Below are 23,230 nucleotides of genomic sequence, written 5' to 3'. Positions count from 1 at the left end.
AAGAAATCTGGTAGTGTCCTACTGCACCTATATGTGTCTATCCTTCCTGCCACACAGGTCATTCTGGGCTGATCCCTTTCCATGAACTGTGGAGTGCAGAGACCTCAATATTATCCCAGCTAATTCATTTACATGGCTGCTTGGGCCTCACACTGCCTGTGCTTCCTTCCAGCCAAACTTCCCCCCCCCGCCCCCAAACACACACACACACAACTGCCTTTGTGGGACTCCTCTGATGGGGGTGGGGTGGCAGTGGTGTAGTAGGGCACAGAGAGCTCCCAATGCAGTGTCTTCTCCTCRCTCAGGCCATTGAAGAGGGAAACCTGGATTCCCTGGACCACTCTGATTTCCAAAGGACAGACATTCCCTTTGAGGTGCCACTTCCAGCCCAGCAGCATGTGCCTGTAAGTATCACCTGCCTTTTCAGCTCCAGCAAACAGAGAAGCTACCTAAGGCCCCTCTCCAGACAGGGACTAGGGCTGCAGGCGCTACAGAAGAGTACTCAGCTCTGCTCCATGGCCCAGCACATGTGCACACAAACATGCTCAAGCTTCCTTATCCAGCCCTGCATACACATGCTTATGTGCCCTCCCAGTACACCGGTGCTAAGGAGCAGGTGGCTGGGCAGTGGCACAGCATGCAGTTTCAGGAGATGCCCTGGCCTCTGTCCTGCAGGAGGAAAAGCGGGAGGAGGTCAGGGACTGGGTACTCACCATGTCCATGGACCAGCGGCTGGAACAGGTGCTGCCACAGGATGAGCGTGACACATATGAGGCCTCACTAGTTGCAGCAAGTACAGGGGCGTGCTCCCTGCCCTGTGTGCTTACAGGTGAGCTCCGGGCAGGCCCACACACATGCAGGGAGCACATGGTGCCATGCAGGGAGTAGGGAGCTTGTTGGGCTGGGAGGGATTCAAGATGTGCTGCAGCCAGAGTCAGGAGACTGTGGCTGTGGGGATGCCAGGAGATGGACCAGTGTTGCTCAGCATTATACACATGCATGCATGCATGCATGCACACACACGCATATGGTAGGAGAAGAGAGAGGTGGGGCTGGGCAACCAGGAACAGAGCTCTGGCTCATTGTTCCATAGGAGCAGTCCCAATCAGTGGGCCATGCTGGGGAGGGCAGGGGTGCACAGAGGAGGTGCCTGCAGTTGGCCATGACCTGCCTATGAGTGTGTTGCTGTGTGGCCAGGGTATCCTGTGCTAAGGAACAAGATTGAATTCAAGCGGCAGGGCCGAGAAGCCAACAAAGACACGTGGAACAAGTTTCTGATGGCTGTCAAGGTGAGCCAGGCAGGGAGACTAGGGCAAGGTGGAGGGGGGGGGGTCCCCTCCCTCTGTCTTTCCCTTTCCCCCTGCCCCTCCCTCTGTCTTTCCCTTTCCCCCTGCCCCATCCATCAGGCTTGGCTGCCTTCCCCACCATGCTGACCATAGCATACTGTCCAGCTGGATGGGAGATTCACGTGACAAGAATGTGTTAGCACATCCTTCCTGCATACTGCTGGGCAGGGATTAACCTTCCTTATGGAGCTGTGACAGGCCCAGTCCTGTCTGTGCAGCCCTCCCCATTCCTGGGGCAGGGAAAGGGAAGAGGGGGATGTGCCCTTGGACCGAAGATGGCTGTACTGTCTCCGTCACCAGTATCAAGGATGCCTCTCTTGTTCTGCAGACATCCCACAGCCCTACGTGCCAAGATGTGCTCAAGTTCCTCAGCCAATGGTGTGGGGGGCTCCCGAGTACCAGTTTCTCCTTCCAGTGAGCTGGGCAGGGAGGGTGGATGTTGCTGGTGGCAGCTTTCAGTCCCGCTCCCTACACTTCTCCCTCAATAAATACATCAGTCAACCCCACTGTGCTTCTGTCTGTCAAGGGATGCTGAGTCCATGTCGTTCCCAGGGCACATGTAGCTCCCAGTGCACAGTGCTGTGTCCCTTCACTTGTGCTGCTCTTGGCCTCACCCTGGCTGTGCCAAATATGTAGCCTCCAACGCAGTGGTTGAGGATTGCACTAGGAGCATGTATCCTGGGGGGATAAGCAGGAAGATGGGCTCACCCACCGGCCTGATGTCCTTCCATCTGGCATCCAGCCCAAGGGGAGCCACTCACAGCAGCCAGTGTGGGAAAGAAAACTTTATTTACCCAAGGAAGCAGCAGACACTTCAGTTGCTCTGCAGCTGGGCCACTAAGATCCAGGTCAGCCCTGGCTACTGCCAGGCCCTGGGCACCTCTGCCCACCTTTCTGCCAAGCCTCTGCAGGAACAAGACCACCAGAGTCTTTTGTGCCCTAGGAACGTCCTTATGGCTGTGGCTGAGAAACAGGGGCTCCACTGGTTTAGGGCTGCCTGGTGGCCCTGGGCAGCTTGTGCCTGAGGCTTGTCCTGGGTGGGGAGAGGGGTGTACGTGCCTTTCTCCTGCAGTCCACCCTGCCTGTGCCTACTCCTGGGGCAGGAGCATGGCACAGTTTCACCCTCCTGGGGCCCAGTGCTCCTCCAACAGCACCTGGGAAGGAGAGAGGGTGTGAGTCCAGGGCTGTGTGCCTCTGACCTGGTCTATAGTTTGAAGACCATGCTTGGAAACACATGTTTGGGGGGGAAGGGGGGGGGGGGGGGGTCTGGCAGGGTCCTTCTGACTACAGAGATGACCAAGCCTCTCCTCAACCCGAAGCAGAGGTATCCATCACCATCCTCCCCCCCACCCGGTATAGCCCACACACTGCACTCACCTCTCCAGCTAGACACAAGAATCAGCAAGCCCCACCAGCAGCTGCCGCTTCTCACGTGGAGGCCCCTCCTTCATTGCACCTGGCTTGGACAGGTAGAATATGCCCATGGTATAGGCAAGGTGCTGCAGGTCACACAGCGATGAGTGAATGGCTCAGACTGGCTTGGCCGGGGTGGGGTGGGGGGGCAGTCAGGGCAGCAGGGCAGAACAGACTTAGCCATCAGCAGTATGAGGTGTGTAGGGCCCTCTGTAACTAACCAAACTAATGGAAGCCAGTCCCTCATCAAAGCTGGGTAAAAGAGGCTCAAGTAGTGCTGTGGCACAGTCAGGCAAGCCACAGTAGCCCCTCAAAAACAGGCCAACCACCCCGCACCCCAGCATCCCCACTGGCGCACAAGCTTCTTTGCATGGGAAGAAGGGCCTGGCAGACCCCCCCAGCACCTTCGAAATGCAGCTGAGAGTAAGCAGTGCTGTGACAGCACCAGGGAGCCGCAGCTGGATCATACCTGTGCTCTGATGGAGGTGTGTGCACAGGGCCCGATGCCCTGGAGGATCAAGGCCACCAAACAGCACCTGCCGGACAGTGCAGCCTCTGTGGCTGCCAGCACCATGGAGGGGAACCAGAGTGCCAGGGCTGTATCCTGCAGAGCAGAGGGTCAGGGTCCAGTGGGCCACACAGGGAGACAGGAGAGTGCAAGCTGCTGCACTCAGCCAAGGACAGAGCCTGTGCTGGCAATGGCAAGCATCAGACATGGGCACCCACTGGCCCCACACAGACTTACATAGATCCGTGTGGTATTGAAGGGGCAATCATTGGTCACTATGGCTGCACGAGCATCCGCAGGCAGTGCAGCGCTGTTGCAGCCTGTGACAAGACGCGTTCCCCGGCTGTGAATGGTGAGAGCAATGGCCAGCGCCAGGCCCACACTGCATGCTGCAGACAGCAGGCTGTTCAGGAGGGACACGCTCAGTAGGGTCCAGTGCTGCAGGCAGCAAGCAGAGCACATCAGAGTAGGGATGGACAGAGCCAGGAGAAAAACTGCTACAACAAGCCTGAGCTAGACACTGCCACTTCAGGCCAGGCATATCAAGTTCTTCTGTGGCCACAGTACAGGGTAACAGGGCTGCTAAGGACCTGTTGAGGTCTGTGCCAACCAAATACATGCAATCCCTTGACCCTACAGCATGTTTTGGCCCAGGTTTTTGTATGTTTCTGCATCCTTTGCTTTTCCCCTGAACCCGGAACTGCTGGGCTGCCCCCTCCCACAGGCTGCTGCACCCATGAACCCAGCCTTCTGCAGCGCAGTCCCAACTCTGCTGGGTGCTGGGAGCACCTGCTGGCAGCCATGGCTTGTGCCAGGCAGCCCTGCGTGGCTGCAGAAGGTGCTGCCTGCCCTGGTTGCAGCTTTATCTATCACTTGAAATGTTTCTGTCCCCAGGAAGGTGCCTGGCGTCCACACTGCCAGTGCTGCTGCCCGGGGGGGGCAGGGTGGCCCGTGCAGCTGGGCAACACCCGCACCCTGCGAGGCGCAGCAGCGGAAGGAGCTGCTGGGGACAAGGTTCAGGGGAGCGGCTGCTCGGGCGGGGCTGGGCATTACAGCGGCCCCCGCTGCACTCGGCTCTGTTCAGCCCCAGCCCAGACAGGCCCACACTCACCAGTGCTGCCCGGGACAAGTTGTTCGACACCAGGATTGCGACGATTCCCGCGGCGATGCTCTGCGGGAAGAGACCAGCGTTCACCACGGGGCAGGCCCGGCCCCTCTGCTCCGCCCAGCCTGGCTCCTCTGGCCCCGCCGCTCTCACCAGCAGCCCCGAGACCACTGACACCACGTTGGCCGCCGCGTACTCGGGGGTGATGGCCCGGCCGGCACCGGCCACGTGCCGCAGGACGGAGCCGTGCACGATGGCGCCCAGGACGAGGTTGCCGTGGCCGAGCACGATGAGCGCCAGCCCGGCCCGCATCAGTCGCCGCGGCTCTGCCGCCGCCGGCCCCGGGCGCCGCCGGACCCCGCACCCGCCAGCCATGGCCGCCGCCGCCGCCCGCCCCCTGGAGCCGCCCCGAGGCGGGGCTCCGCACCGCCCCCGGTCCCGGAAAGAGGCAGCACTCACGTATTTACAAAACAGTTTATTAAAAATAGGAAATGATAGAAATGAGATGCAGGGGCAGCGCCGTGCCGAGCCCCGGAGGCGTGGGGAGAGGGGGCACAGGCTCAGCTCCTCCGGCCACCCCAGGAGGGCCAAGCCCCAGCACCACTCCTAGGAGTCCCAGCAGCACCCAGGCAGGGCTGCTGCAGGGCCCAGACCGTCCCACGCCCAGAGGGCCAAGACAGTGCAGGGCCCAAAGGACGAGGGGCAGCACAGAGAAGGGCTGGGAGGCCATGCTGGGCTCCAGGATGCTGCAGGATGCACAGCCCCGTATCAACACACATTACGGCCCTGCACCTCTGGTAGGGCCATGCTGGCCCCCAGGCCCAGGGGCAGGGGTGAACGGCTGTGCAAAACGAGTAAACAAAGTGCAGCCGAAGGGGAGCAGAAGAGGCAGGCAAAGCGCCAGGCAGGTGCTGTGGGAGCCTGGCCACCCCCAGCTCCACCTGCCCAGGAGGGAGGGTAGTGACTGTTGCCAAAGGCAGTTGCGAGTGGGGCACAGAGAGGGGGCATAGCTTACAGACTCCCCTGTACACCCTTGCTTACCTTTTAATTAAAAAAAAAAATCTGTGCTGTGCAAAAGACACTTTGTACAATTCAAACAAAACAAACTCCATGCACATGAATGGGGCTACAGAACACCCCATGCCAGGACCCGGCTCCCCGGCACCACCTGGCAGAATCCCAACAGAAACAGGGCTGGAAATAATACTGACGCGCAAAGTCCCCTTTAATAGGCGGGCAGGGAGGATTGTCGCTGGGCCCAGCCACGGCACATGCAGGATGAGCTTCCAAGCACTGCAGCTGGGGTCTTGCTGATGCCCTACGGTGATGGACAGACACAGAAGGGGGCACAGGCAACAAAGCCGCACTGGCCGCCTGGGAGCCGAGGGGTGCTAAGATGATACAGTGACCGCCGTCAGGGCTCCATTCCGGGTGTAGTAGAACTTGCTGAATGCCTCTTCAAGTAAACAGGTAAGTCTGCTCTGGTCGGCCTGGGAAAAGCAAGCTACAGTGAGGGGTAGTTCACCTTAGTGCAAAGCACAGGGCATGGCTAAAGCCTGTCAGGGCACTTAGGCAGAGACATGTTATTTTTGGGTTCCTCTCTTCCTGGAAAAAGGTTATCAGATGCAAAGATCTCATTTGAAATGGGAATGAAGAGCCCCAGGCCTGCTCACCTCACTGATGAATCCAAGCTGGACCAGTTCAGCTGCCAGCTCCTGGATATTGTCATCTGCAACACAGGAAAGGATGTAAGTCCCAGATCTGACTGTGCTGCTGACTCCAGTGCATGAAAGTATAAGAGGAAAGGTACTTACTGGGCTGCAGGTCACAGCTCAAATGTCGATTCAACTTGTCTTCCAGTTTCAGCAGCAATGTTAACTGCAGGGTAGAAAAGTGCTCATGAGTGGCTGCAACCTTGCTTGGCTACCACAGGCAGTGGCTGCCCCTGGAACATCCCCAGAAATCCCCATCAAGCTGGGAATCACCCCCTTCCAGAACCCCATAGAAGCCTAACACAGACTATATCCAGTTCAGTTCCCCCAAAAAAGCCAGCAGCTCCACTCTGTAGAGGAAGCACCCTCAGCCTGTATCTAAGGATAGGATGGAAGCGTCAGCTATATGCCAAGTCAGCTGTATGCTCTGGCCTGGATCTGGCTTTGGGCTCCATGAGTGCTGCTCTGCCATCAGAGAGTCATACCAGGCACCTGCAGCATATCAGTGCTGGAGCCACCTGCTCCGCACAGGTGCCATGGGACACCCCCACACATGTTCAGCCAGATGGGAACATACATGATGCTTGACTCCCTCTTCTACTGATTCAATGTTGCACTGCATCAGCACCACCTGAAACAGAAACAGAGATGCCCCATGATTTCTGCTGCTGTACAGCACAGCTGCCCAGAGAAGGGAGAAACAGAGCTCCCATCTCTCACCTTGCGGGTCTCCACTTCAGCAGGCTCTGGAGTTGGGGTTTTCACTGATGGTGGGACAATGGGAGACTTCACTACCACCTGTTGGGGCTGCTGGGGTCGTGGCATCCCAAAAGCTGTGAGTGGGTAGATGCCATTCCTGCAAGAAAGGAGCAGTCTAAAGTTACCCTTCTAAATCTCTCCAGTCTTACACATAGTAAGAACACCTTTTAGAAGAGGTCTCTTACCTTACATCCTCTAGGAACTTGTCCAGTTCCAGTGCTGGAGACTGTGAGAAGCTGGGGGAAAAAAAAGTACTGAAATGAGAAGTCAGCTAATACAACCACACACTCGAGTCTACTAGGAGGATGTAGTTTCAAATACCCATGTCCTAGACTATGGCTGTGTCAGCCAGAAAGATGAGTACAGAGAGAGGCAGCCAGCCAAAGGTAAGATGGAGTCCCATCTTGCTATACAGGAAGCAGCAGTTCATATCAGTGAAGGATGAGGGAACATTCTAATGTTCCCTTCACTGATATCACCTCTCTGTAGAGAGTTGCTCAATACAATTATTTGGGAACTAGCATAATAACACCACATTCCTAGCATGGTGTTTTGCAGACATTTTTTATGCCAAATGTCTACCAAATCCAACGAAGATAGAGTCCCATCTCCAGAAGAAAGAGCCCTCAGCACTGCAGAGGCAAAAACCTCTGCAACAGTTGATAGCACCATATGACCAACCATCTCACCTTGGACAAACAGCTAGAAACTAACATTTAAGGATTTAATGCTCTGCCCAACTATTTCTCCCTGCTTTTCTGGATAGTCTTGTTCTCCATAAAATCCATTTTAAGGATTGCTTGCTCAGTCTTAGTGGCTTCTTAATGTAATGAGTTCCAGAGGAAGTTTCCTATCAATCAGTTTTCAATTCCTTAGCCTTTAATTCCATTGAATATCTCCTTTGTTGGCACTTGAGAGGGTAACAGGCAATCACAATCCCTCTCCTCTTCCATAACTTGTCACATGCTTTTTACTTTTTCTCATTTCCAAGAATATACAGTTCTTCCATGCGGTGAAAATGTTTTCCAGCCTCTTGGTAAAGTCAGTTCTCCATTCTGCTCCAGAACTGTTAACTCAAGGTTCACAAAGGATGCCACATTGTAAATGTAAAATCTTTAGACATTACACCCAGTTAGCATCATCTTTTCTCCCGTTTTTTGGCACTCTGATATCATATTTACTCTCAGCTGTAGCCGCACAGTAGTCTGTTTTCATCAATGATCTTTTCCGTAGTGTTAATTCACAGCCTTCTCAGACAGAGAAACAGTTGTTCTTCTAAAGCAAGTTATTTGCATTCAGTCTTTCCTTTTGCATGGCACAGGGGAATTAGCAACACCAGAACAGTCTGCAGTCCACACCTCACTTTTGTCTGGTTCTGACTAGCTAGGAGCCACAGGCTCTCCTACTTCACTAATTCCCCAGTACACCACTTTGCTCATTACCTTTGTTAATATATTTTTTAGCATTCACTTGACCACAAGACTGGCTGCAACAAAAACACTCAACAGCAACAGTCTTCTCCTTTACCATTGTCTTAGTATTTTGAAGAATTTCAGAGATTAGCAGGAGATTGCAAGCTGCTCAAATCATGGCAGGATCTTTCAAGATCTGTTCCATCAGATAAGGTGTAGGCTGCACATCTACCTCAATTCCTCAGACCACTCTGCAGCCCCTTTTAAAGCACACAAAAAATCTGTTATTATTTCCCCATCCTCTAGTGCAGTAGCAGTTTAAAGTAAGAATTTACAATTTTGCCAGCAGCTCAGCTTCTGTGGTGCTCTGATGAATCATCTGGAAATTACGTTCTTTGACATTTCAAGTCATTACTGTGCTTCCTATTTTTTCTTCCAGCACCTGAAAGGTATCACTACTAAGAAGCAGGTCCCAGGCTGGCATGTATCAGATGATCAATTCTCTGCAGACTATAGTCCAGTACAGTAGAAACTCTTTTGCATAGCTTTGGCTATTCAGTCTTTGTCCTTCATTTTGAACCTTTAATTAAAAACCCATTCAAAGAGAGTTCAATACTATTAATTACTGTCTCTAGGAAGAACAGAATGCCAGTTTTTAAAGATATCTGTATGGCTCAAACAGCCTCTCAAATCAATAGTGGTTTCCTCCTTGCCTTCCAAGTTTCTTTTGTTTGCTAGCCTGAGCATCCCAGAATCCTAGCCTACCTTGGAAGCATCCTGACTACATCTGGGAATAACACCCATAACCTTACAGACTTTCCAGCTAACCTCTCAACTAGCTGAGGTTTCACAATCTGAGATTTAAGATCACTGTCACTTTGCTTACTGCATATATATTATGGTCACCTTCCTAAAGAGCCATCTCAGTTGCTGAAGTGACTGTAGTGTGTTACTGATGACTGTCCATAACATAACATCTCCCATTGCATATTATAAAATGATCTGCTCTGTAAAGCTGATGAACCTTTTATCCAATGTGTCAAACTCCATTTGACGAGTCTGTGAGTGGTCCAAGCACCTGCCCCAAATTGCTCTGCCAGGTTTTGCTAAGGATGCTCCAAGTGCAGCATGCTGATATCCCTCCCCTGAGTGCTGGGAATGATTTGCATCTCAAATGCATGGAATCTATTCAGATAGCATTGGTGCATGATCTTCCTCCACCCAGAAGCTACCCTCCCCAGAATCCCTTGTGCACAAAGCCCACTCTTTCACCAACAGTGCTGCCAGCTTCTTTTTGTTTTCCAGTTCTTGGTGAAATGACATCACTACCTTGGAAGGGAACAGTCCCAGACAGACTGCAGATCCTTCAGTGCTCTCCCCAATGCCCTGGAGTCTATTCTCACATGCACCTGAGCAACCCCCTCCCAACAGACCATGGAGTACTCACATCATCTTGATTCCTTCACCTTCAGCATGGTTAATCTCTGCCAGCACTGCACTCATATCAAGGTTTTTGGTCATTTCCTCTAAGGCGTTTTCAGGAATCATGTCTATCAGGGAAAAAAAAAGATGTTAGACTTGAACTACTGCAACTCCTTTCCATCTTAAGGACACCAAATTGCAGGCCTTGCAGCAACTGCAGTTCTGTTTCACAAGGTCCTGGTCCCTGCCAGTTGGCAGACTGGCACAAAAGTCTTGCTTCCCAGGATGGACAGCTGTAATGACAACTCAGTGGAGCTTTGCAGAACACAAGATGTGTCACCCTGAGATCCCATACTTACGCTGATGCCCAACGATACAGTGAGCTGCCAGTAGCTTTAGTGACGGCACCTCAAACAATGCCTGATGAAAAAGGAGCTCCCGGGCAGTAGGGCGCTTGCCAGGGTCCAGTTCCAGACACTTCTGAATGAACTCCTGCAAGACAAAAATAGCATGAGACCATGCACAAGGCCAGCAAGCCTGCAGGAGCACTTACCCCTGCTTACTCACCCTCTGCAAGGGATCCTCCAGCAGCTGAATGGCGCTGTTAATGGCCTCCTGGGGCACGTAAGATGACTCTCCATTACCCTGTATTTCCAGGACTGCCATCTGCAAACAAAGCAGCACATCAGACTTCACTGAGGATTAGCACTGCATTGAGCAGAGCTCAAGGAGACAACTGCCAAGCATGAGATCGTAAGAGTCATGTTGTTTGGTGCTATTTAAGGTCACAGTTCCCAGAGGCAGAGAACAGCTGCTTCATTGCAATAGTTTCTAGCACCCTAGCAGATTGCCTGGGAAACCTGAAAACTATGCCGACATCACCTTAGAGAGTTAATATCTCTACTTTGAATCTCGTGATCCACTGGCCTATACTTCTGGTTGATAATTCCCATCCCCTGCTAAACCAGTAACTGGATCACTGCCAAAATCTGATAGTGTCTCTCCTGGCTGCATGAATAGCTTTGTATTACAGGCAGAGAAGCACCAAACATGCACACAGTGCCATCCAGAACTGGCTCCAGCCAGCACACATAACACTCACAGAAGATTAAAGAGAATGTTTTTAAAGATTCAGTTCAGAATGCTTTTAAGATTCAAGTTTTGCTTCCTAAGAGTTGTTTCTTCTCACATAGTTCTCTTCCTGTTTCACTTATGGAATGCACAGTATAGGGTCAGAGTTTTTTGTGCTGGCTCTTTCTAACAGTACATCCCAGATAATACTCTTACCAACTCCCATTTTCTAGTCTTCAGCCTATTGATCATAGGAACAGAGGAACTGCTAAGCTGCTGATATCAGGTATCTCAGACTTGCACTTCACTGCCATCAGCACCTGCTATAACAGGTGGGGAAGGATGGCCCAGAACAGTTATGGACTATAGCTGTCCTCTCCTATAGATACACAGGAAGGATAGATACTCCCTGGAAGGGGAGTTTTGTACTCCATGGACTCTCACAGCAGCTAGGTCAGTCTTCAGAACTAGCCATGAGCCACATGGTAATGAACTGCACATCAGGAACTTCAGAAGGAAGGACTCTTTACTGAGCTATTTACTTCCTAGTAAGGCAACATTTGGGGGAGCCTCAGATAGGAAGCCCTGCAAGGCAAAGTAGGCTTGGCTCAGAGAGCACAGTACACTTGTTACTGAGCTAACCTACCCATAACACCACCAAATGCACACAATCATCTCCTTACCCCCAGTTCATCTCATTATCCCATAACTAAATGCTCCACACTCACCTCCAGCGCACACATCCCGAAGGAGTAAATGTCCACAGCGGTGGTGACATTGGCAACTTCTGCAACACAGAAACAAGGCTCTGTTGTCAGTCCATCCCTGCACTCAGTAGCAGCACTATCCTGATAACCCTTCAGCCTTCCCTTCCTCCTCTGCTGTTCAAAAGACAATGGAGTTGGAGCATTTAAATAGGCAGATAACACTAAAGTCGCATCTCTGATGAGCATGTAGTTGAAAAGAAGATGCAATAACAGCCTAGAGATATTAGTGAGTCAGGCCAGCAAAACCCAGGCTTGAAAAGAATATGCAATAACAGCCTAGAGATATTAGTGAGTCAGGCCAGCAAAACCCAGGCTTGAAACTGTTGCCACACCATACCTCCATACTCTGGGGCAAAGAAATGCAGGTTCTTCTGCTCCTCACGACATGTCTTCACATGGTTGTTAATTGTGTCCGGTGCCACTGGGAAGGGGAAAAAAATAGTAATAATAAAATAAAGAAAGAGAAACGAATGCTTAAGATATAGCTATCGTTAGCCCACTCCCACCTAGATCCTAGGGAACATACACAGTTGCAGGGCCCTCTGGCTGCCCAGAGGAACAGCACAGTGGAGTTAAGTTGGCCCCTCATCAGTCCCCTATCTCAGCAAGGCAGATCAGGAGACCTGCCCTGAAAGATTTCTTCTTTTTGTCTCCTTAGCTGCATGTTCACCAGGGCAGCTTAGCAAGAGCAACCATGGAGTCCACAGCATCTACTAAAAAGCTGGGGTGAGGTGGTGGGAGGGAAAAAATCAGCTAGCAAAAAGTCTACTGTTACAGTGCCATTCCTGAAAGCACCTCACTTAACTAGGTTTCTCATGACAAATGCTATAGGTCTGACTTATCTCAGAAGCCCTAGGAGCAGCCAGAGATAGTTAGGATTACCGCAGTTAGAGTCACCACCTCAGGGCTCTGGGAGAGGGACAGCTTCACAAGGCAGTTGTTCTTAGCAGGCACTGGTGCCAAAGAGCCTCAAGGCTAAGCCAAGCAGTTGCTTAATGAGGAGAGTTAACTACCCTGACAGCAAGAGTTCTCACCACAGCTAGGACCTGCACAGTCCCAGTCACAACCACTCAGAGCTGCAGAGAGGGACTACATCCTAGCCATAAGAACAAGCATCAAACCACAGGTACAAACTCCATGAAGGATAACCCCTCATGACAACGATATTTGGAAAGACTAAGGACAACTTTCCAAAACCATACAGCAAGTTCCACCTGGAAGAAACACTGAAGGCGGCAGGAATCACAGTCACCATCCCTTTTGAAGCTCTACTTCCATGCCAGAACATAACTCTTACAGTGTTAGGCCCTTCTCCCACTTTGTCACCCTCCCGGACAATCACAGTTTGTCTCCACTGCTATGATACAGACTTGCATGGGACATGCAAAACTGCTTGTATTTCTCCAGGTGTTCCTGTGTTGGGACAGGACACACCAAAGGGGATTCCCAACTGAATGAGATGGAACTAGTGCCCAGCCTCAGAAAAGAGTTGTTCTTTGGGCTCCAGTCAGACAAGAAGGATCTTCCTTGATAACCCACAGCTTAGCCACCCAGTGTGGCAAACACCATATCATACCTTATTCAAACATTGGAAATGGAGCTTGCTCCAATAGCCAGCACTACTTTCATAAACAACTCTTCATGTGCAACTTATTCCTTTTTATTCTTGTCTACCCTTAAATTTCATTAAGACTACTTTATTACCTGTTTACTGATACCATCAGGTATCTCCAACACACTAAGCAAACTAAGCCCAATCACACAAACAATTCTCTGAGGACTCTGTCTCAGTGGATCTCAACATTGCTTGCCTTTTCTTACAGCCATGTCACTCCCACGTGAGTTATCTTCATCTCATGATCAACTAGTATAGGCCAGATCCTCCTTAATTCCCAAATGAGCAGCTCCGGAATTTCATACACCTGTATTTTGCACCACTGAATTACCTTGCACTACAATTAGTCCAGTCCTCTAACGTCTTTCTTTGCCTCTGGGGGAATATTCTACCCACCTCAATACTATGCACTCCACATATTTCTATTAACAGCCTCAGAACCAATGAGATCAGTGCTTGAGGAATTCCAGTCCCCTTTGGTAGGGAACTCCTTGTTTGGCCTCTACCTGTCACCATGGCCCTCAAGCCAGTGCCAGTACACTGTACCCCAGAGTTCAGCAGGTTTAGAAAGTAGAGAGGGAAAAAAAAAAAAATGACAGCCAAGAGGGTGAACAACTAGCCTTTAAGATTAGCCCAGGCCTGCTCCACAGTCCAGCAACAGTTACCCCACCAACTATCCCACCTTTGCTGCACTGTACCAGCACCATAGGGACCCAAAATTCTTCACGTGACTGCAAGACTATTTGTTCACAGCTTTCAAGGAGTAGCCACAGAGCCAGGATACATATTATACCACATTATCGCCCTCTGCATTCAAATGCTCAGGACAGTTTTCACTACCACAAAAGGGCTTAAGGCTGCACAAATACAAGGCATTTCAGAGTCCACTTCATCTGCACACTAAAGTGCATTTTCATTAGAGAGGACACAGCCTACAAAATAAGCAACTAGGAAGCTATCAATAACAAACTGAAGCACATTGCCATTAAGCATGGAATGAAAAAGAAAATGCAGTAGCAGATGCAAACCGATCACAGAATACAAGCATCTCACAGCCCTGCAGATCTACTTCAGGGGTTGTAAACAAGGTATTTTGATTTTACTGTTAATTATCATATTTGTTTAAAGACACTAGTGTAACTAACATCTGCCTAAAACACAACCAATATTATTACTTCAAAGTAAACACTGCTGCAGTAGAAGCAGCAGCACTTGCACCAGGGAGTTGGTATCATACAAAAACTAGTGTAGCTTGAGAGAGGTATCCTTCTCCATACCAATTAATATAAAGGCATAGAGATGAATGATGAAAGGAAATAGCAGAGTGACCATGCCGTGTCAAGCTTTCTGTGGAAGGATAGATGACATTTATATGTTAAGTAAAACTCAGTTTAACTGAAGTGTTTCTGTCTGGACACAAGATAACACTTCTTCACTGTGACAGTGGTGAAGCACTGCAGCAGGTTGCCCAGAGATGTTCTGGAGTCTCCATCCTTGAAGATATTCCAAGCCCGACCAGACAGTCCTGGGCAGTTTGCTCTAGCTGACTCTGCTGGAGTAGGGGAGTTGGACCAGATGATCTCCAAAGGTCTGTTCTAACCTCAAGTATTCTGTAATTCCGTTTGACCATGTCTATAACATAGAAGAGGAAGGTAGGAGTTGGTAGTGCAGGAGGTGCAAAACATGAGACACAAGAATAGATATATAGGACCTGCAAGATAAATATTTGTAAAACCTGCCTGCATACAAATCTACAGTAGGCATTTAAGAGCTTATTAGCACTTTATCTAGGTGAGTTCATGATACAAACAACATCATTCCAAACAAAGTATCCAGGCTTGAAATCTTGTGTGCTGCTGTGCTACACACAAAACCAATCCTGTCAAACTGTTAGTTCTAAACCAGAGGAATGAAGTTCCCAAGAACTGTGTAAGGCTACAACTGAAATGGTAGGGAGCTAATTAACTATAGYAGACCCACATAACTGCACAAGAATTACCTGGAATCCAAAAAAAGAAAAAAGAAAGAAAAAAAAAAAAGAAATTYATTGAATTACTATGAACCAACCTACTCTGGAGGAATCTTCTTCCGACAGACCCAGAAGACAGACATGCACTGAAAATTTGAGTCCCCAAACATGTGATCACTAAAATTGTTTTATATTTTTAACAGCTCTGTCTAACAGAAGTTTGGATTGAATCAGTATAAATGCAGTCAATTCAAATATAGCTTGGTCCACAAGTTTAAGTACAACATCTCAAGTTTAACTCTAGAAATTCCCTATGTTTCAGACTTCACATTTCTGTGATTAGCATGATTTTTATAATGTGCCAAGGTGAAGCTGTACAACCAAATGATCTTGGGTTTTTTTTTTTTTTTTTTTTTTAAAAAAGCACATCCCTTAAAAGGAGAAGCTAGAATCAAAACACAACTCATCTCACATGCCTTAAAGCCTAAACCATACAAAATTCTAAATAAAGCCCACTAACAATCAGGGAGACCGCTAAGGATTTCAACCTGTAGATTTAAAACACTTATTAAATTTGTATTCAAATGATCTATCAAGAACTGACACCAAGCAGCTTACTAAACTGTTCATGTTTCACATGCCTTCCACCAAAGGACTCCAAACAGAGTAGGCACGTGCAACTGCCATACCAATATTCAAAGAGGTAAACAAAGACCTGGATGACTATAGAATAGCTCCCCTCACACATTCCGGAAAGCCAAAGAAAGGTAAATACAAAACAGAATTCATCAAAGATGGAGTAGCAGGCCCCTTCAATGCAATAGATAAAGGCAGAACACATTTGATCACAGAATAGGCAAATTTCTATAATTTGGAGTACTAAACAGGGGATTGAAATAGGGAATCTTTTTAGAAGATCCTACTTAGTTCAAACTGACAACCAGTATAGACAATAATTGCTTTTGATTAAGATTATTCATAGCAGCACTAAAAAGTTAAACTGAGCAAAGAAGGCAAGCATCTGAAGCCAAAGCTAGCTTTTAAACTTGCAAAATAAAAATGACAATTGATACCTTCACAACATACTAGCACGTACATCTCCTAAGTGTGCATTTCACTCAAGTCACTTTGTAAACAAAACCACAGACACCAATTCTTACTACCAAAATCAACTGGAGAGGGAAAAAAAAAGAAAAAAAGAAAAAGCACCACCAGCTGAAGTGACTGATGCATAATAAAAAAAATAAAAACAAAATAAAAACAAAAAACCTTTTCAAAAGAGTAAGTTATTTGAATAGTKGCACAGGGTATGCACATCGCTTTGGATCTTCTGAAGCATTCTGGGTAAGAAGTTCCACTCAAAACTATTCACCTATTAGTGTAGGTCTCATCCCCAGAAGTAGCTAGAGTCAGAGATAAACCTTTTCCTTTGCTAGTAAAGTCTATCTTAGTTAAGCCAAGTTTCTAAGTATTTAAAAATGTTTGGCTCTGTTGGGGATGTGCTTGACTCCACACAAAACTGAATAGCCAGTAGCTAAAAACTCAATAGCTAGAAGCTAAAATTACACAAATTCAAATTAAGTCTCTTTAACCCACTTCCATATTTCTGTGATAGATTTTTCTATGCCCAATTTCAAAATATCCAATAATTTTACTTTAACACGCACTTGGCCTAGTTCAGAAAAAAAAAGGTCAGATCTAAGATACCCTAGTAATCCCCATGTGATTTCTGTATCATCTATTAAGTGTCTTGGGTATTTTAAAGGATTTGAAAACAGCATGACAAGTCTTTAAACATCAGGTGACAAAATTCAAAGAATGAAGAAATGACTAAAATAAGATTAGTTATGAAAGCCAGTCATTAGTTTAATACTCAAAAGACATGGGAGTTTTATACCATATATTGAGAAGTGTTTTCAAACCCCAAATCACTTTTGAAGATTTAAAGATTATACAACCTTTCAGCTCTTGTGTCAGTGTCAAGTCATGTCAATACAGCAATAGTACAATACAGTTAAATCCCGTTCAAGAAATCAGCCAAAAAAGCCCAAAATTTCAAGCTGTCTAAGCACAGATGAGACAGCATACTATTTTCTTAATCCTGGAGACCACTGGCTGAAGTCCTTTCCTTGCCTTATTAGAATGAGAGCCTTTTATTCTATTCAGAAAAAGTCTGGTGGCTTGATTGCTGAGAAATGGCTAGATAGTCCTAAGCCTTGCTACCACTAGCTAGCTGAAACTGCTCCTAGTTCAACATGCTGAAGTTTGAAGGTCCAGGATCAGACTGATGTGCAGCCTCACATCCTCCATCTCACACAAGCAGCCTGATGCATACAACTGTCCAGTAACCTACTTGCACTCTAACTTGCTTAGCTTGCAGCATCCTGGGAAGTAAGCCATCCACAAGGGAAGCTGCTGTCCTACAGGCACAGAACTTGACTACGTGAACTTCCTCCTCAGCCAAACCATCAGATTTAATCTTGTGAGAGAGCCTCTGCTCTTGCAATGCTGCAAAGCAGTGCATATCATATCCTCCCTCTGCAAATGCTAAGACTACACAGATGCAATTTTGATATGCCCTCCTCCCTCTACCATTTCTATCTGACACCTGGTAAGTTCAAACTGCTCAGCTGAAATGAGTTCTGACCATGGAGAACAACCCTGATAGAAAATAAATACATGATTGCCCAAGTTTCCCCCCAAAACAGAGCTTTGGATGGAGAAAAATAAATAGCAAGCCTTGCTTCACAAGCGGAGAATCATTTGGGTAGGAGATCTTTCAGGCCATCAGGAGCAGGACAGATTTCACTGAAACATTCATCTTAAAAACAAAATGTTTAAGGAGTTAAAACTACAAGCAAGCAATTAGGTATCCAAGTACAAAGCAAAGACTATTCCAGATCTGGTGCTCAGCCAAATCTAGCAGAATAGTAGCAGGAAAGAATCTAAATGTACATGGAAAGTTCAGTTTTGAACAGCTTAGAACAATGCATCCGATGGCTTGACATGCAGAAGCTGGCATGCACTAGGGTCCATGGAGTAGCACACTAAGAACAACGAGAGGAAGAACTAACACTCAGGAGACTTCAAAAAGGACAGTGCTCCCTCTCTGTAAGGCTTTGGCTGAGCACAAAAGGAACAGTTTGCATCCCAGCACAGAATAGAGGTCTCATAAGCAGGATGGGCCTAAGCTGAACAGCTTTACGTCAGCCTTATAGCAAGTGAACACTGTATAAATTATAGTTAGAGTGTGTATGTGTGTGTGTGKGGGGGAAAACAAGGCACATGTGTGTTTGTGTGTGTATATATATGTATATATATAAAAGCTTACATTACATATATACACATATATACACATTTAACACATGTATATACATTTAAAGTATATATATATATATACACACACATACATATATGTGTGTGTGTGTATATGTATATATACATATATACACACACATATAGCAGTACAGTCACACCACAGGAGTGGAGAAGTTTGCTCACCATTAGCAAAAATCCTATGAAAGACTGTTGGTAACAGAGCAGCCCGTAAGCGGAAAGTAAAACAAGACAGAAGTCAATGAGTTGATGAAACAGCAAGCACTTAATATTGATACAGACTGCTGGGTCAGAATCATAGCAAAACACGGACGAGATTGAGAGCCTGGCTCTGCCTCCAAAAAATTTTTTTTTTTCCTTCCTAACTAAGGAACATTAGCACTTCTAATTGAGAAGTGGCCTTTGACCCAACAGATCATAGTCAACTCTGAGGCAAAGCTGCTGCAAATTCTGTTATTTCTGCAAGTGCTCTACAGTCCATTTCTCTTCAGTAGACACTGTCCTCTCACTATCCCAGCAGCTTCTCCTAGGCATGGATCTTTGCAGCAGCACTCATACTTACATACCTGGCCAAATGATCTGAGTTAAGACCAAGACAGACCAGGTTAGCAGGCACCCAGGATTGAACTGAAGAGAGACTGTGGACACACTGTGACATAAATATGTAGCCAACTCTACAGGTCACATGTATTCTGAAGATAGGAAAGCACTTCCAGTCAAGTGCCTGGAGGCTCTATTTGGAAATATCCCAGCATAACACTAAGCTTCCACCCATGCCCTGTGGGACATCTCACTCAGCCCTAAAGCTCTAGCTGAGCAAGCACTAAAAAGTGGTAATAGCTGGACAGATCTCACAGGGCACCAGAAGCCATTACAAGACTCTCCAGTTTGAGTCTCCAGTTCTGTAGGGACACTCCAAGAGCTGCTTCAAGGGTTGTTTTATCTTTTTCCCCCCCACAATCCATCACCTCTTTCCCCCTGTGACTGATTCTTACATTCCCAATGCGAATTTTATGAAACATCTTACAACACTGCTGAACATGAGCAAGCAGCAGCTATCTGCTGTACTTTACACAGATCAAACTTATCTAAACACTGCTCTTCCTTTGCACTCAGAGTACCTGCCGCCTGTCACAGTGAAACATCTTCTTGCAGCTTGTTCCCTCCACAGCCCCATTTGCTAGACAGTACAGATACGCACAGATCCAACAGACCTCCCCCCCAACACACACACATGCACACACACAAGGACAGCAAAGTCATCTAACTCTGGAAAAAAGGGCCATTTCAGATCACCAAACCAACTCCAGAGAAATTAGTGCTAAGAATTTGCAGAGGACTGTACAGAAGAACAGAGCTCTCACAAGGAGTGTTTTCATTTGACCATAACTCTATAAAGCAACTAGAACATTCCCATCTCCTAGAACACCAAGAACAGGTCTAGGAATTGTAGGTGTCTTTCCTATTCTCATCACAAATTTTCCAAAGCTCTCCCTCCACTTGATTTTCTTCCTCTTTAAAATCTATTAACCTTTTCTTTATGCAGTCAAAAAAATGTCAGAATAAAGACTGGATTAAGAATGTCTTTCACATTGCTGAGCATATGAGACATCCTCCTTCTTTCACATTCCCTTTTCTCTTCCAGATGACCTACTGTACATAAGTTTTTCACATTTCATCTGAGTATCACTTCCAACCCTCTCCCCAAAACTCAATGCAACAGTAACAGCCACACCCTACTACTAAATTAATCTTTTTACTTTGCAATGCACAAATGGCCCTGGAAAAGAAAAGACTAATCCAGAACTGTGTGTAGAGCAGAAAACAAGGGGCCTGTCTTGCTACTGCTCAAGCTTCTGCAATCTGAAGGAGTAACAAAAAGTGCCAGACAAAAAGGCTGCTCCCACATCTAACAAGGTGCTACAAGAGCAAATAATCATATTGCATTAGAAGTGACTGGTACTTCAGAAGCACTGCTCTTCCACTGCTTCCTCACCTAGCAAGGAGAAGAATGTTTTGTGGAGTATATTAGTGGCTTCTTTTCCCCATATTTCTGCCACACATTCAGTGGATATTCCCCCTTGCTTAAACCAGAGAGAAGAGTAGCTTTCAGGAGCATAATCCAGAATGCTGCTAGGAATAGATGGCATTCAGGAGCAGATCACAGTGCACTCAATCATTACTCCCCTTAAATTCATCAGAATTACTGCTCCATTCCTTTTAATCGCACATGGGAGCATCTTCAGATATCTGCCATCTCTGAAAAGTAACTACATGAAGCAACAAACATGGACCCAACATTGCCAGTGACCCCAGAGTAACTCTCCCTAGGACCTGACCATGAAAATAACCTGCCTCTTGCGCAGTCAGCGGTACTAGAGAATCTCAAACTAGGATACAGCCAGCAATTCTGATGACAAAGCTTTGTCTTCCCTAGCTCGGCCAGCACTACGTGAACAAGAATATAGTCTGCAACGCCAGCAGCTCTAACCACAGCCTGTGCTGGAACCTAGCTGCTAAGTTTGGAGAATTCTTCTTCTGATAATAACTCCACTTGCATTCTCTTACTTTTTATTTAAGAAAGGATCAGAATCTCCCAGAATAGATCACTTCATTTCTGAATAAAAGGTGAGCAAGGAAGTCTAAAAGTAGGAGAAAGTTTGCTTAAGAGCAACTGAAATTAAGCACTATTGTTGCACATTCGTGCATCCAGAACATGTCCTCTTCAGGACTACCAAGCAGTCTTGCTGCAGATACAGCTATTAGAACACACAGACACTCACTACTCTTAAAAAGAGCCTATCAGTCTAATTGCTTTGTTGCTTACAGCATGACTAACAGAAGTAAAGCTCTGTGGAAGTGTGAGGGGGCAGGCAAACATGTAACTATGTTGAAGCAATTGATCATGAACCAGAAACAAGAAGAGTTACCTTTTTTTTCTGTATACGCTTTGAATGACACCACTCAGAGTCTGAATGCTCCTAAGAATGCCCTGTTTGCTGATAGGCAGAACTGCCCTCTCATACCAAGTCTCAGCCCTAGATACAAAGTTAAGAACGGTTTCTTTCCGCAAACAAAGTGTCAGCTACCAGTCCAAAAGACTGCAGCTGTATAATACATTTAAACTAAATTAGAAAGATCTGGTATGTATTCCTGGAGTGGACTCTACAGAACTTCCCACAAGTGGCTTGATTTAAAGGCCACTCAGACAGTTGTGTTTGTCAGCAGTCAGAGATCAGATGTATGCAGCTCTTGGAAATCTTTCCCACCAGGACAAATTCAGAGTAAGATGAAAAAGTGAACCCCGTGATGCCACCAGCCTATACAAAGGGCAGGATGTCAGTAAGTTCACAGGCAGATACACAGCTCAGTGTTCCTTCTGCCCTGGTCCAGCCTGCCTGCATACAAGCATAAATCAGGGCATTTTATAGATAACAGACCCCAGTTCTGGAATGAAGAAACAACATGAGTTCTTTGGTGGACAGGAAAGCCACAGAAGTCTGTAGTTTATGGAGAGATTATTTTTAGATGACAGATAAAGCAGAGCATTCTTTCCTGTACACACAGCATCAAGCCAAGAACTCACACGGGAGAAAAGTCTACAGATCAGCAAGTGCATGCTTCTCTAATTTGAGAATCCTTGCAAAAGCCAGAAAATAAATAGCAAAACTGTCAGTGGAAGGGGATGTCAAGGCACCAGGTAGTAAAACCAGGATGTCTGACCCTGCGCCTTGCATGACCACTCAGAAGAGGCAACAAGTGTTTGCAGTGGGTGATTCCATGCTGCGGGGGACAGAGGCGACTATCTGCCGACTTGACCCCTCCTCTAGAGAGGTTTGCTGCCTGCCGGGGGCAAGGATACGAGATGTGTCTGAAAGGCTACCATGGCTTGTCCGCTCATCAGACTACTACCATCTGCTGCTCTTTCATGTGGGTGCTAACAATACAGAGAACAAATTGGAAACAATCAAAGAAGACTTCAAGGCCTTGGGCATGGCAGTCAAGGGTCTGGGAGCCCAGATGGTCTTCTCATTGGTCCTGCTGATTAGGAGGAGGCATGGGAGGAGGACTAGGAAAATTTTCCAAATCAACAACTGGCTACACGGCTGGTGTCAGCAACAGGGTTTTGGATTCTATGACCACGGAACGTGGTTTGAAGATCAACAACTGCTGGGCCATGATTTCATTGCCATTACAGAGATTTGGTGGGATAGCTCACATGACTGGAATGCTGCCATGGATGGCTATGTGCTTTTTAGGAAAGACAGGCCAGGAAGGCGAGGTGGTGGAATTGCTCTTTACGTGAGAGAGCAACTAGAATGCGTCGAGTTCTGCCTAGGGGTGGAAGAAGAGGCAGTCGAGAGCTTATGGGTAAAGATCAAAGGGCAGGCTAGCATGGGGGACACTGTTGTGGGTGTCTACTAAAGGCCATCTGACCAGGAAGAGAAAGTTGATGAGGCCTTCTATAGACAGCTGGAAGTAGCCTTATCATCACAGGCCCTGGTTCTCATGGGGGATTTCAACCACCCTGACATCTGCTGGAGGGACTACACAGCAAGGCACAAACAGTCCAGGAGGCTCCTGCAATGCATTGATGATAACTTCTTGTCGCAAATGGTGGAGGAGCCTACAAGGAAGGGTGTCCTGCTGGACATCATCCTTACCAACAGAGAGGGACTGGTGAGAGATGTGAAGGTTGGGGGCAGCCTTGGCTGCAGTGACCATGAGATGGTGGAGTTCAGGATCCTGCAGGAAAGAAGTAAGGCAACAAGCAGGACTGCAACCCTGGACTTCA

The 23,230-nt window shown here is 47.4% G+C and overlaps 3 protein-coding genes across 6 annotated transcripts in view; 1 reads left to right on the top strand and 2 right to left on the bottom strand.

Annotated features, from left to right (window-relative positions):
- The window catches only part of IFT172 (intraflagellar transport 172), a 50,692-nt gene extending 48,840 nt beyond the window's left edge, over window positions 1–1,852 (top strand). For both annotated transcript variants that reach the window (XM_085316699.1, XM_085316698.1), the window contains exons 45-48: window positions 306–404; window positions 676–829; window positions 1,198–1,289; window positions 1,675–1,852. In XM_085316699.1, the coding sequence (XP_085172825.1) occupies window positions 306–404; window positions 676–829; window positions 1,198–1,289; window positions 1,675–1,764 (435 nt within the window). In that variant the 3' untranslated portion in view covers window positions 1,765–1,852. The remainder of the gene's footprint in view (window positions 1–305; window positions 405–675; window positions 830–1,197; window positions 1,290–1,674) is intronic.
- A 264-nt stretch (window positions 1,853–2,116) lies between these two features.
- On the bottom strand, window positions 2,117–4,749 carry KRTCAP3 (keratinocyte associated protein 3). 3 transcript variants are annotated; one of them, XM_085316716.1, is made up of 6 exons: window positions 4,526–4,749; window positions 4,379–4,438; window positions 3,505–3,705; window positions 3,229–3,363; window positions 2,724–2,806; window positions 2,117–2,500 (listed from the first exon to the last, which is right to left on the bottom strand). In XM_085316716.1, exons 1-5 carry the CDS (start codon window positions 4,745–4,747, stop codon window positions 2,732–2,734), a joined length of 693 nt encoding a protein of 230 aa, XP_085172842.1. In that variant the 5' UTR covers window positions 4,748–4,749; the 3' UTR covers window positions 2,117–2,500; window positions 2,724–2,731. The 3 variants fall into 3 exon arrangements, 2 of the variants coding, with proteins under 2 accessions (XP_085172842.1, XP_085172841.1); XR_014897238.1 differs by having other exon boundaries at window positions 2,724–2,802; window positions 4,379–4,749; XM_085316715.1 differs by having other exon boundaries at window positions 4,379–4,749.
- An 83-nt stretch (window positions 4,750–4,832) lies between these two features.
- Window positions 4,833–23,230, bottom strand: part of NRBP1 (nuclear receptor binding protein 1) — a 38,074-nt gene continuing 19,676 nt past the window's right edge. Inside the window, exons 8-18 of the mRNA XM_085316702.1 lie at window positions 11,853–11,936; window positions 11,477–11,535; window positions 10,245–10,343; window positions 10,037–10,169; window positions 9,703–9,805; window positions 7,029–7,079; window positions 6,805–6,940; window positions 6,662–6,715; window positions 6,187–6,250; window positions 6,046–6,101; window positions 4,833–5,862 (exon numbers count right to left, since the gene is read on the bottom strand). Coding sequence (XP_085172828.1) covers window positions 5,764–5,862; window positions 6,046–6,101; window positions 6,187–6,250; window positions 6,662–6,715; window positions 6,805–6,940; window positions 7,029–7,079; window positions 9,703–9,805; window positions 10,037–10,169; window positions 10,245–10,343; window positions 11,477–11,535; window positions 11,853–11,936 — 938 coding nt within the window. The 3' untranslated portion in view covers window positions 4,833–5,763. The remainder of the gene's footprint in view (window positions 5,863–6,045; window positions 6,102–6,186; window positions 6,251–6,661; window positions 6,716–6,804; window positions 6,941–7,028; window positions 7,080–9,702; window positions 9,806–10,036; window positions 10,170–10,244; window positions 10,344–11,476; window positions 11,536–11,852; window positions 11,937–23,230) is intronic.

Source organism: Rhea americana, unplaced genomic scaffold (assembly GCF_003343005.1).
Source record: "Rhea americana isolate MKP2758 unplaced genomic scaffold, rheAme1 scaffold_479, whole genome shotgun sequence".
NCBI classification, from domain to species: domain Eukaryota; kingdom Metazoa; phylum Chordata; class Aves; order Rheiformes; family Rheidae; genus Rhea; species Rhea americana.
The sequence above is the reverse complement of the archived record's forward strand: the minus strand, read 5'-3'. Positions and strand labels throughout refer to the sequence as shown.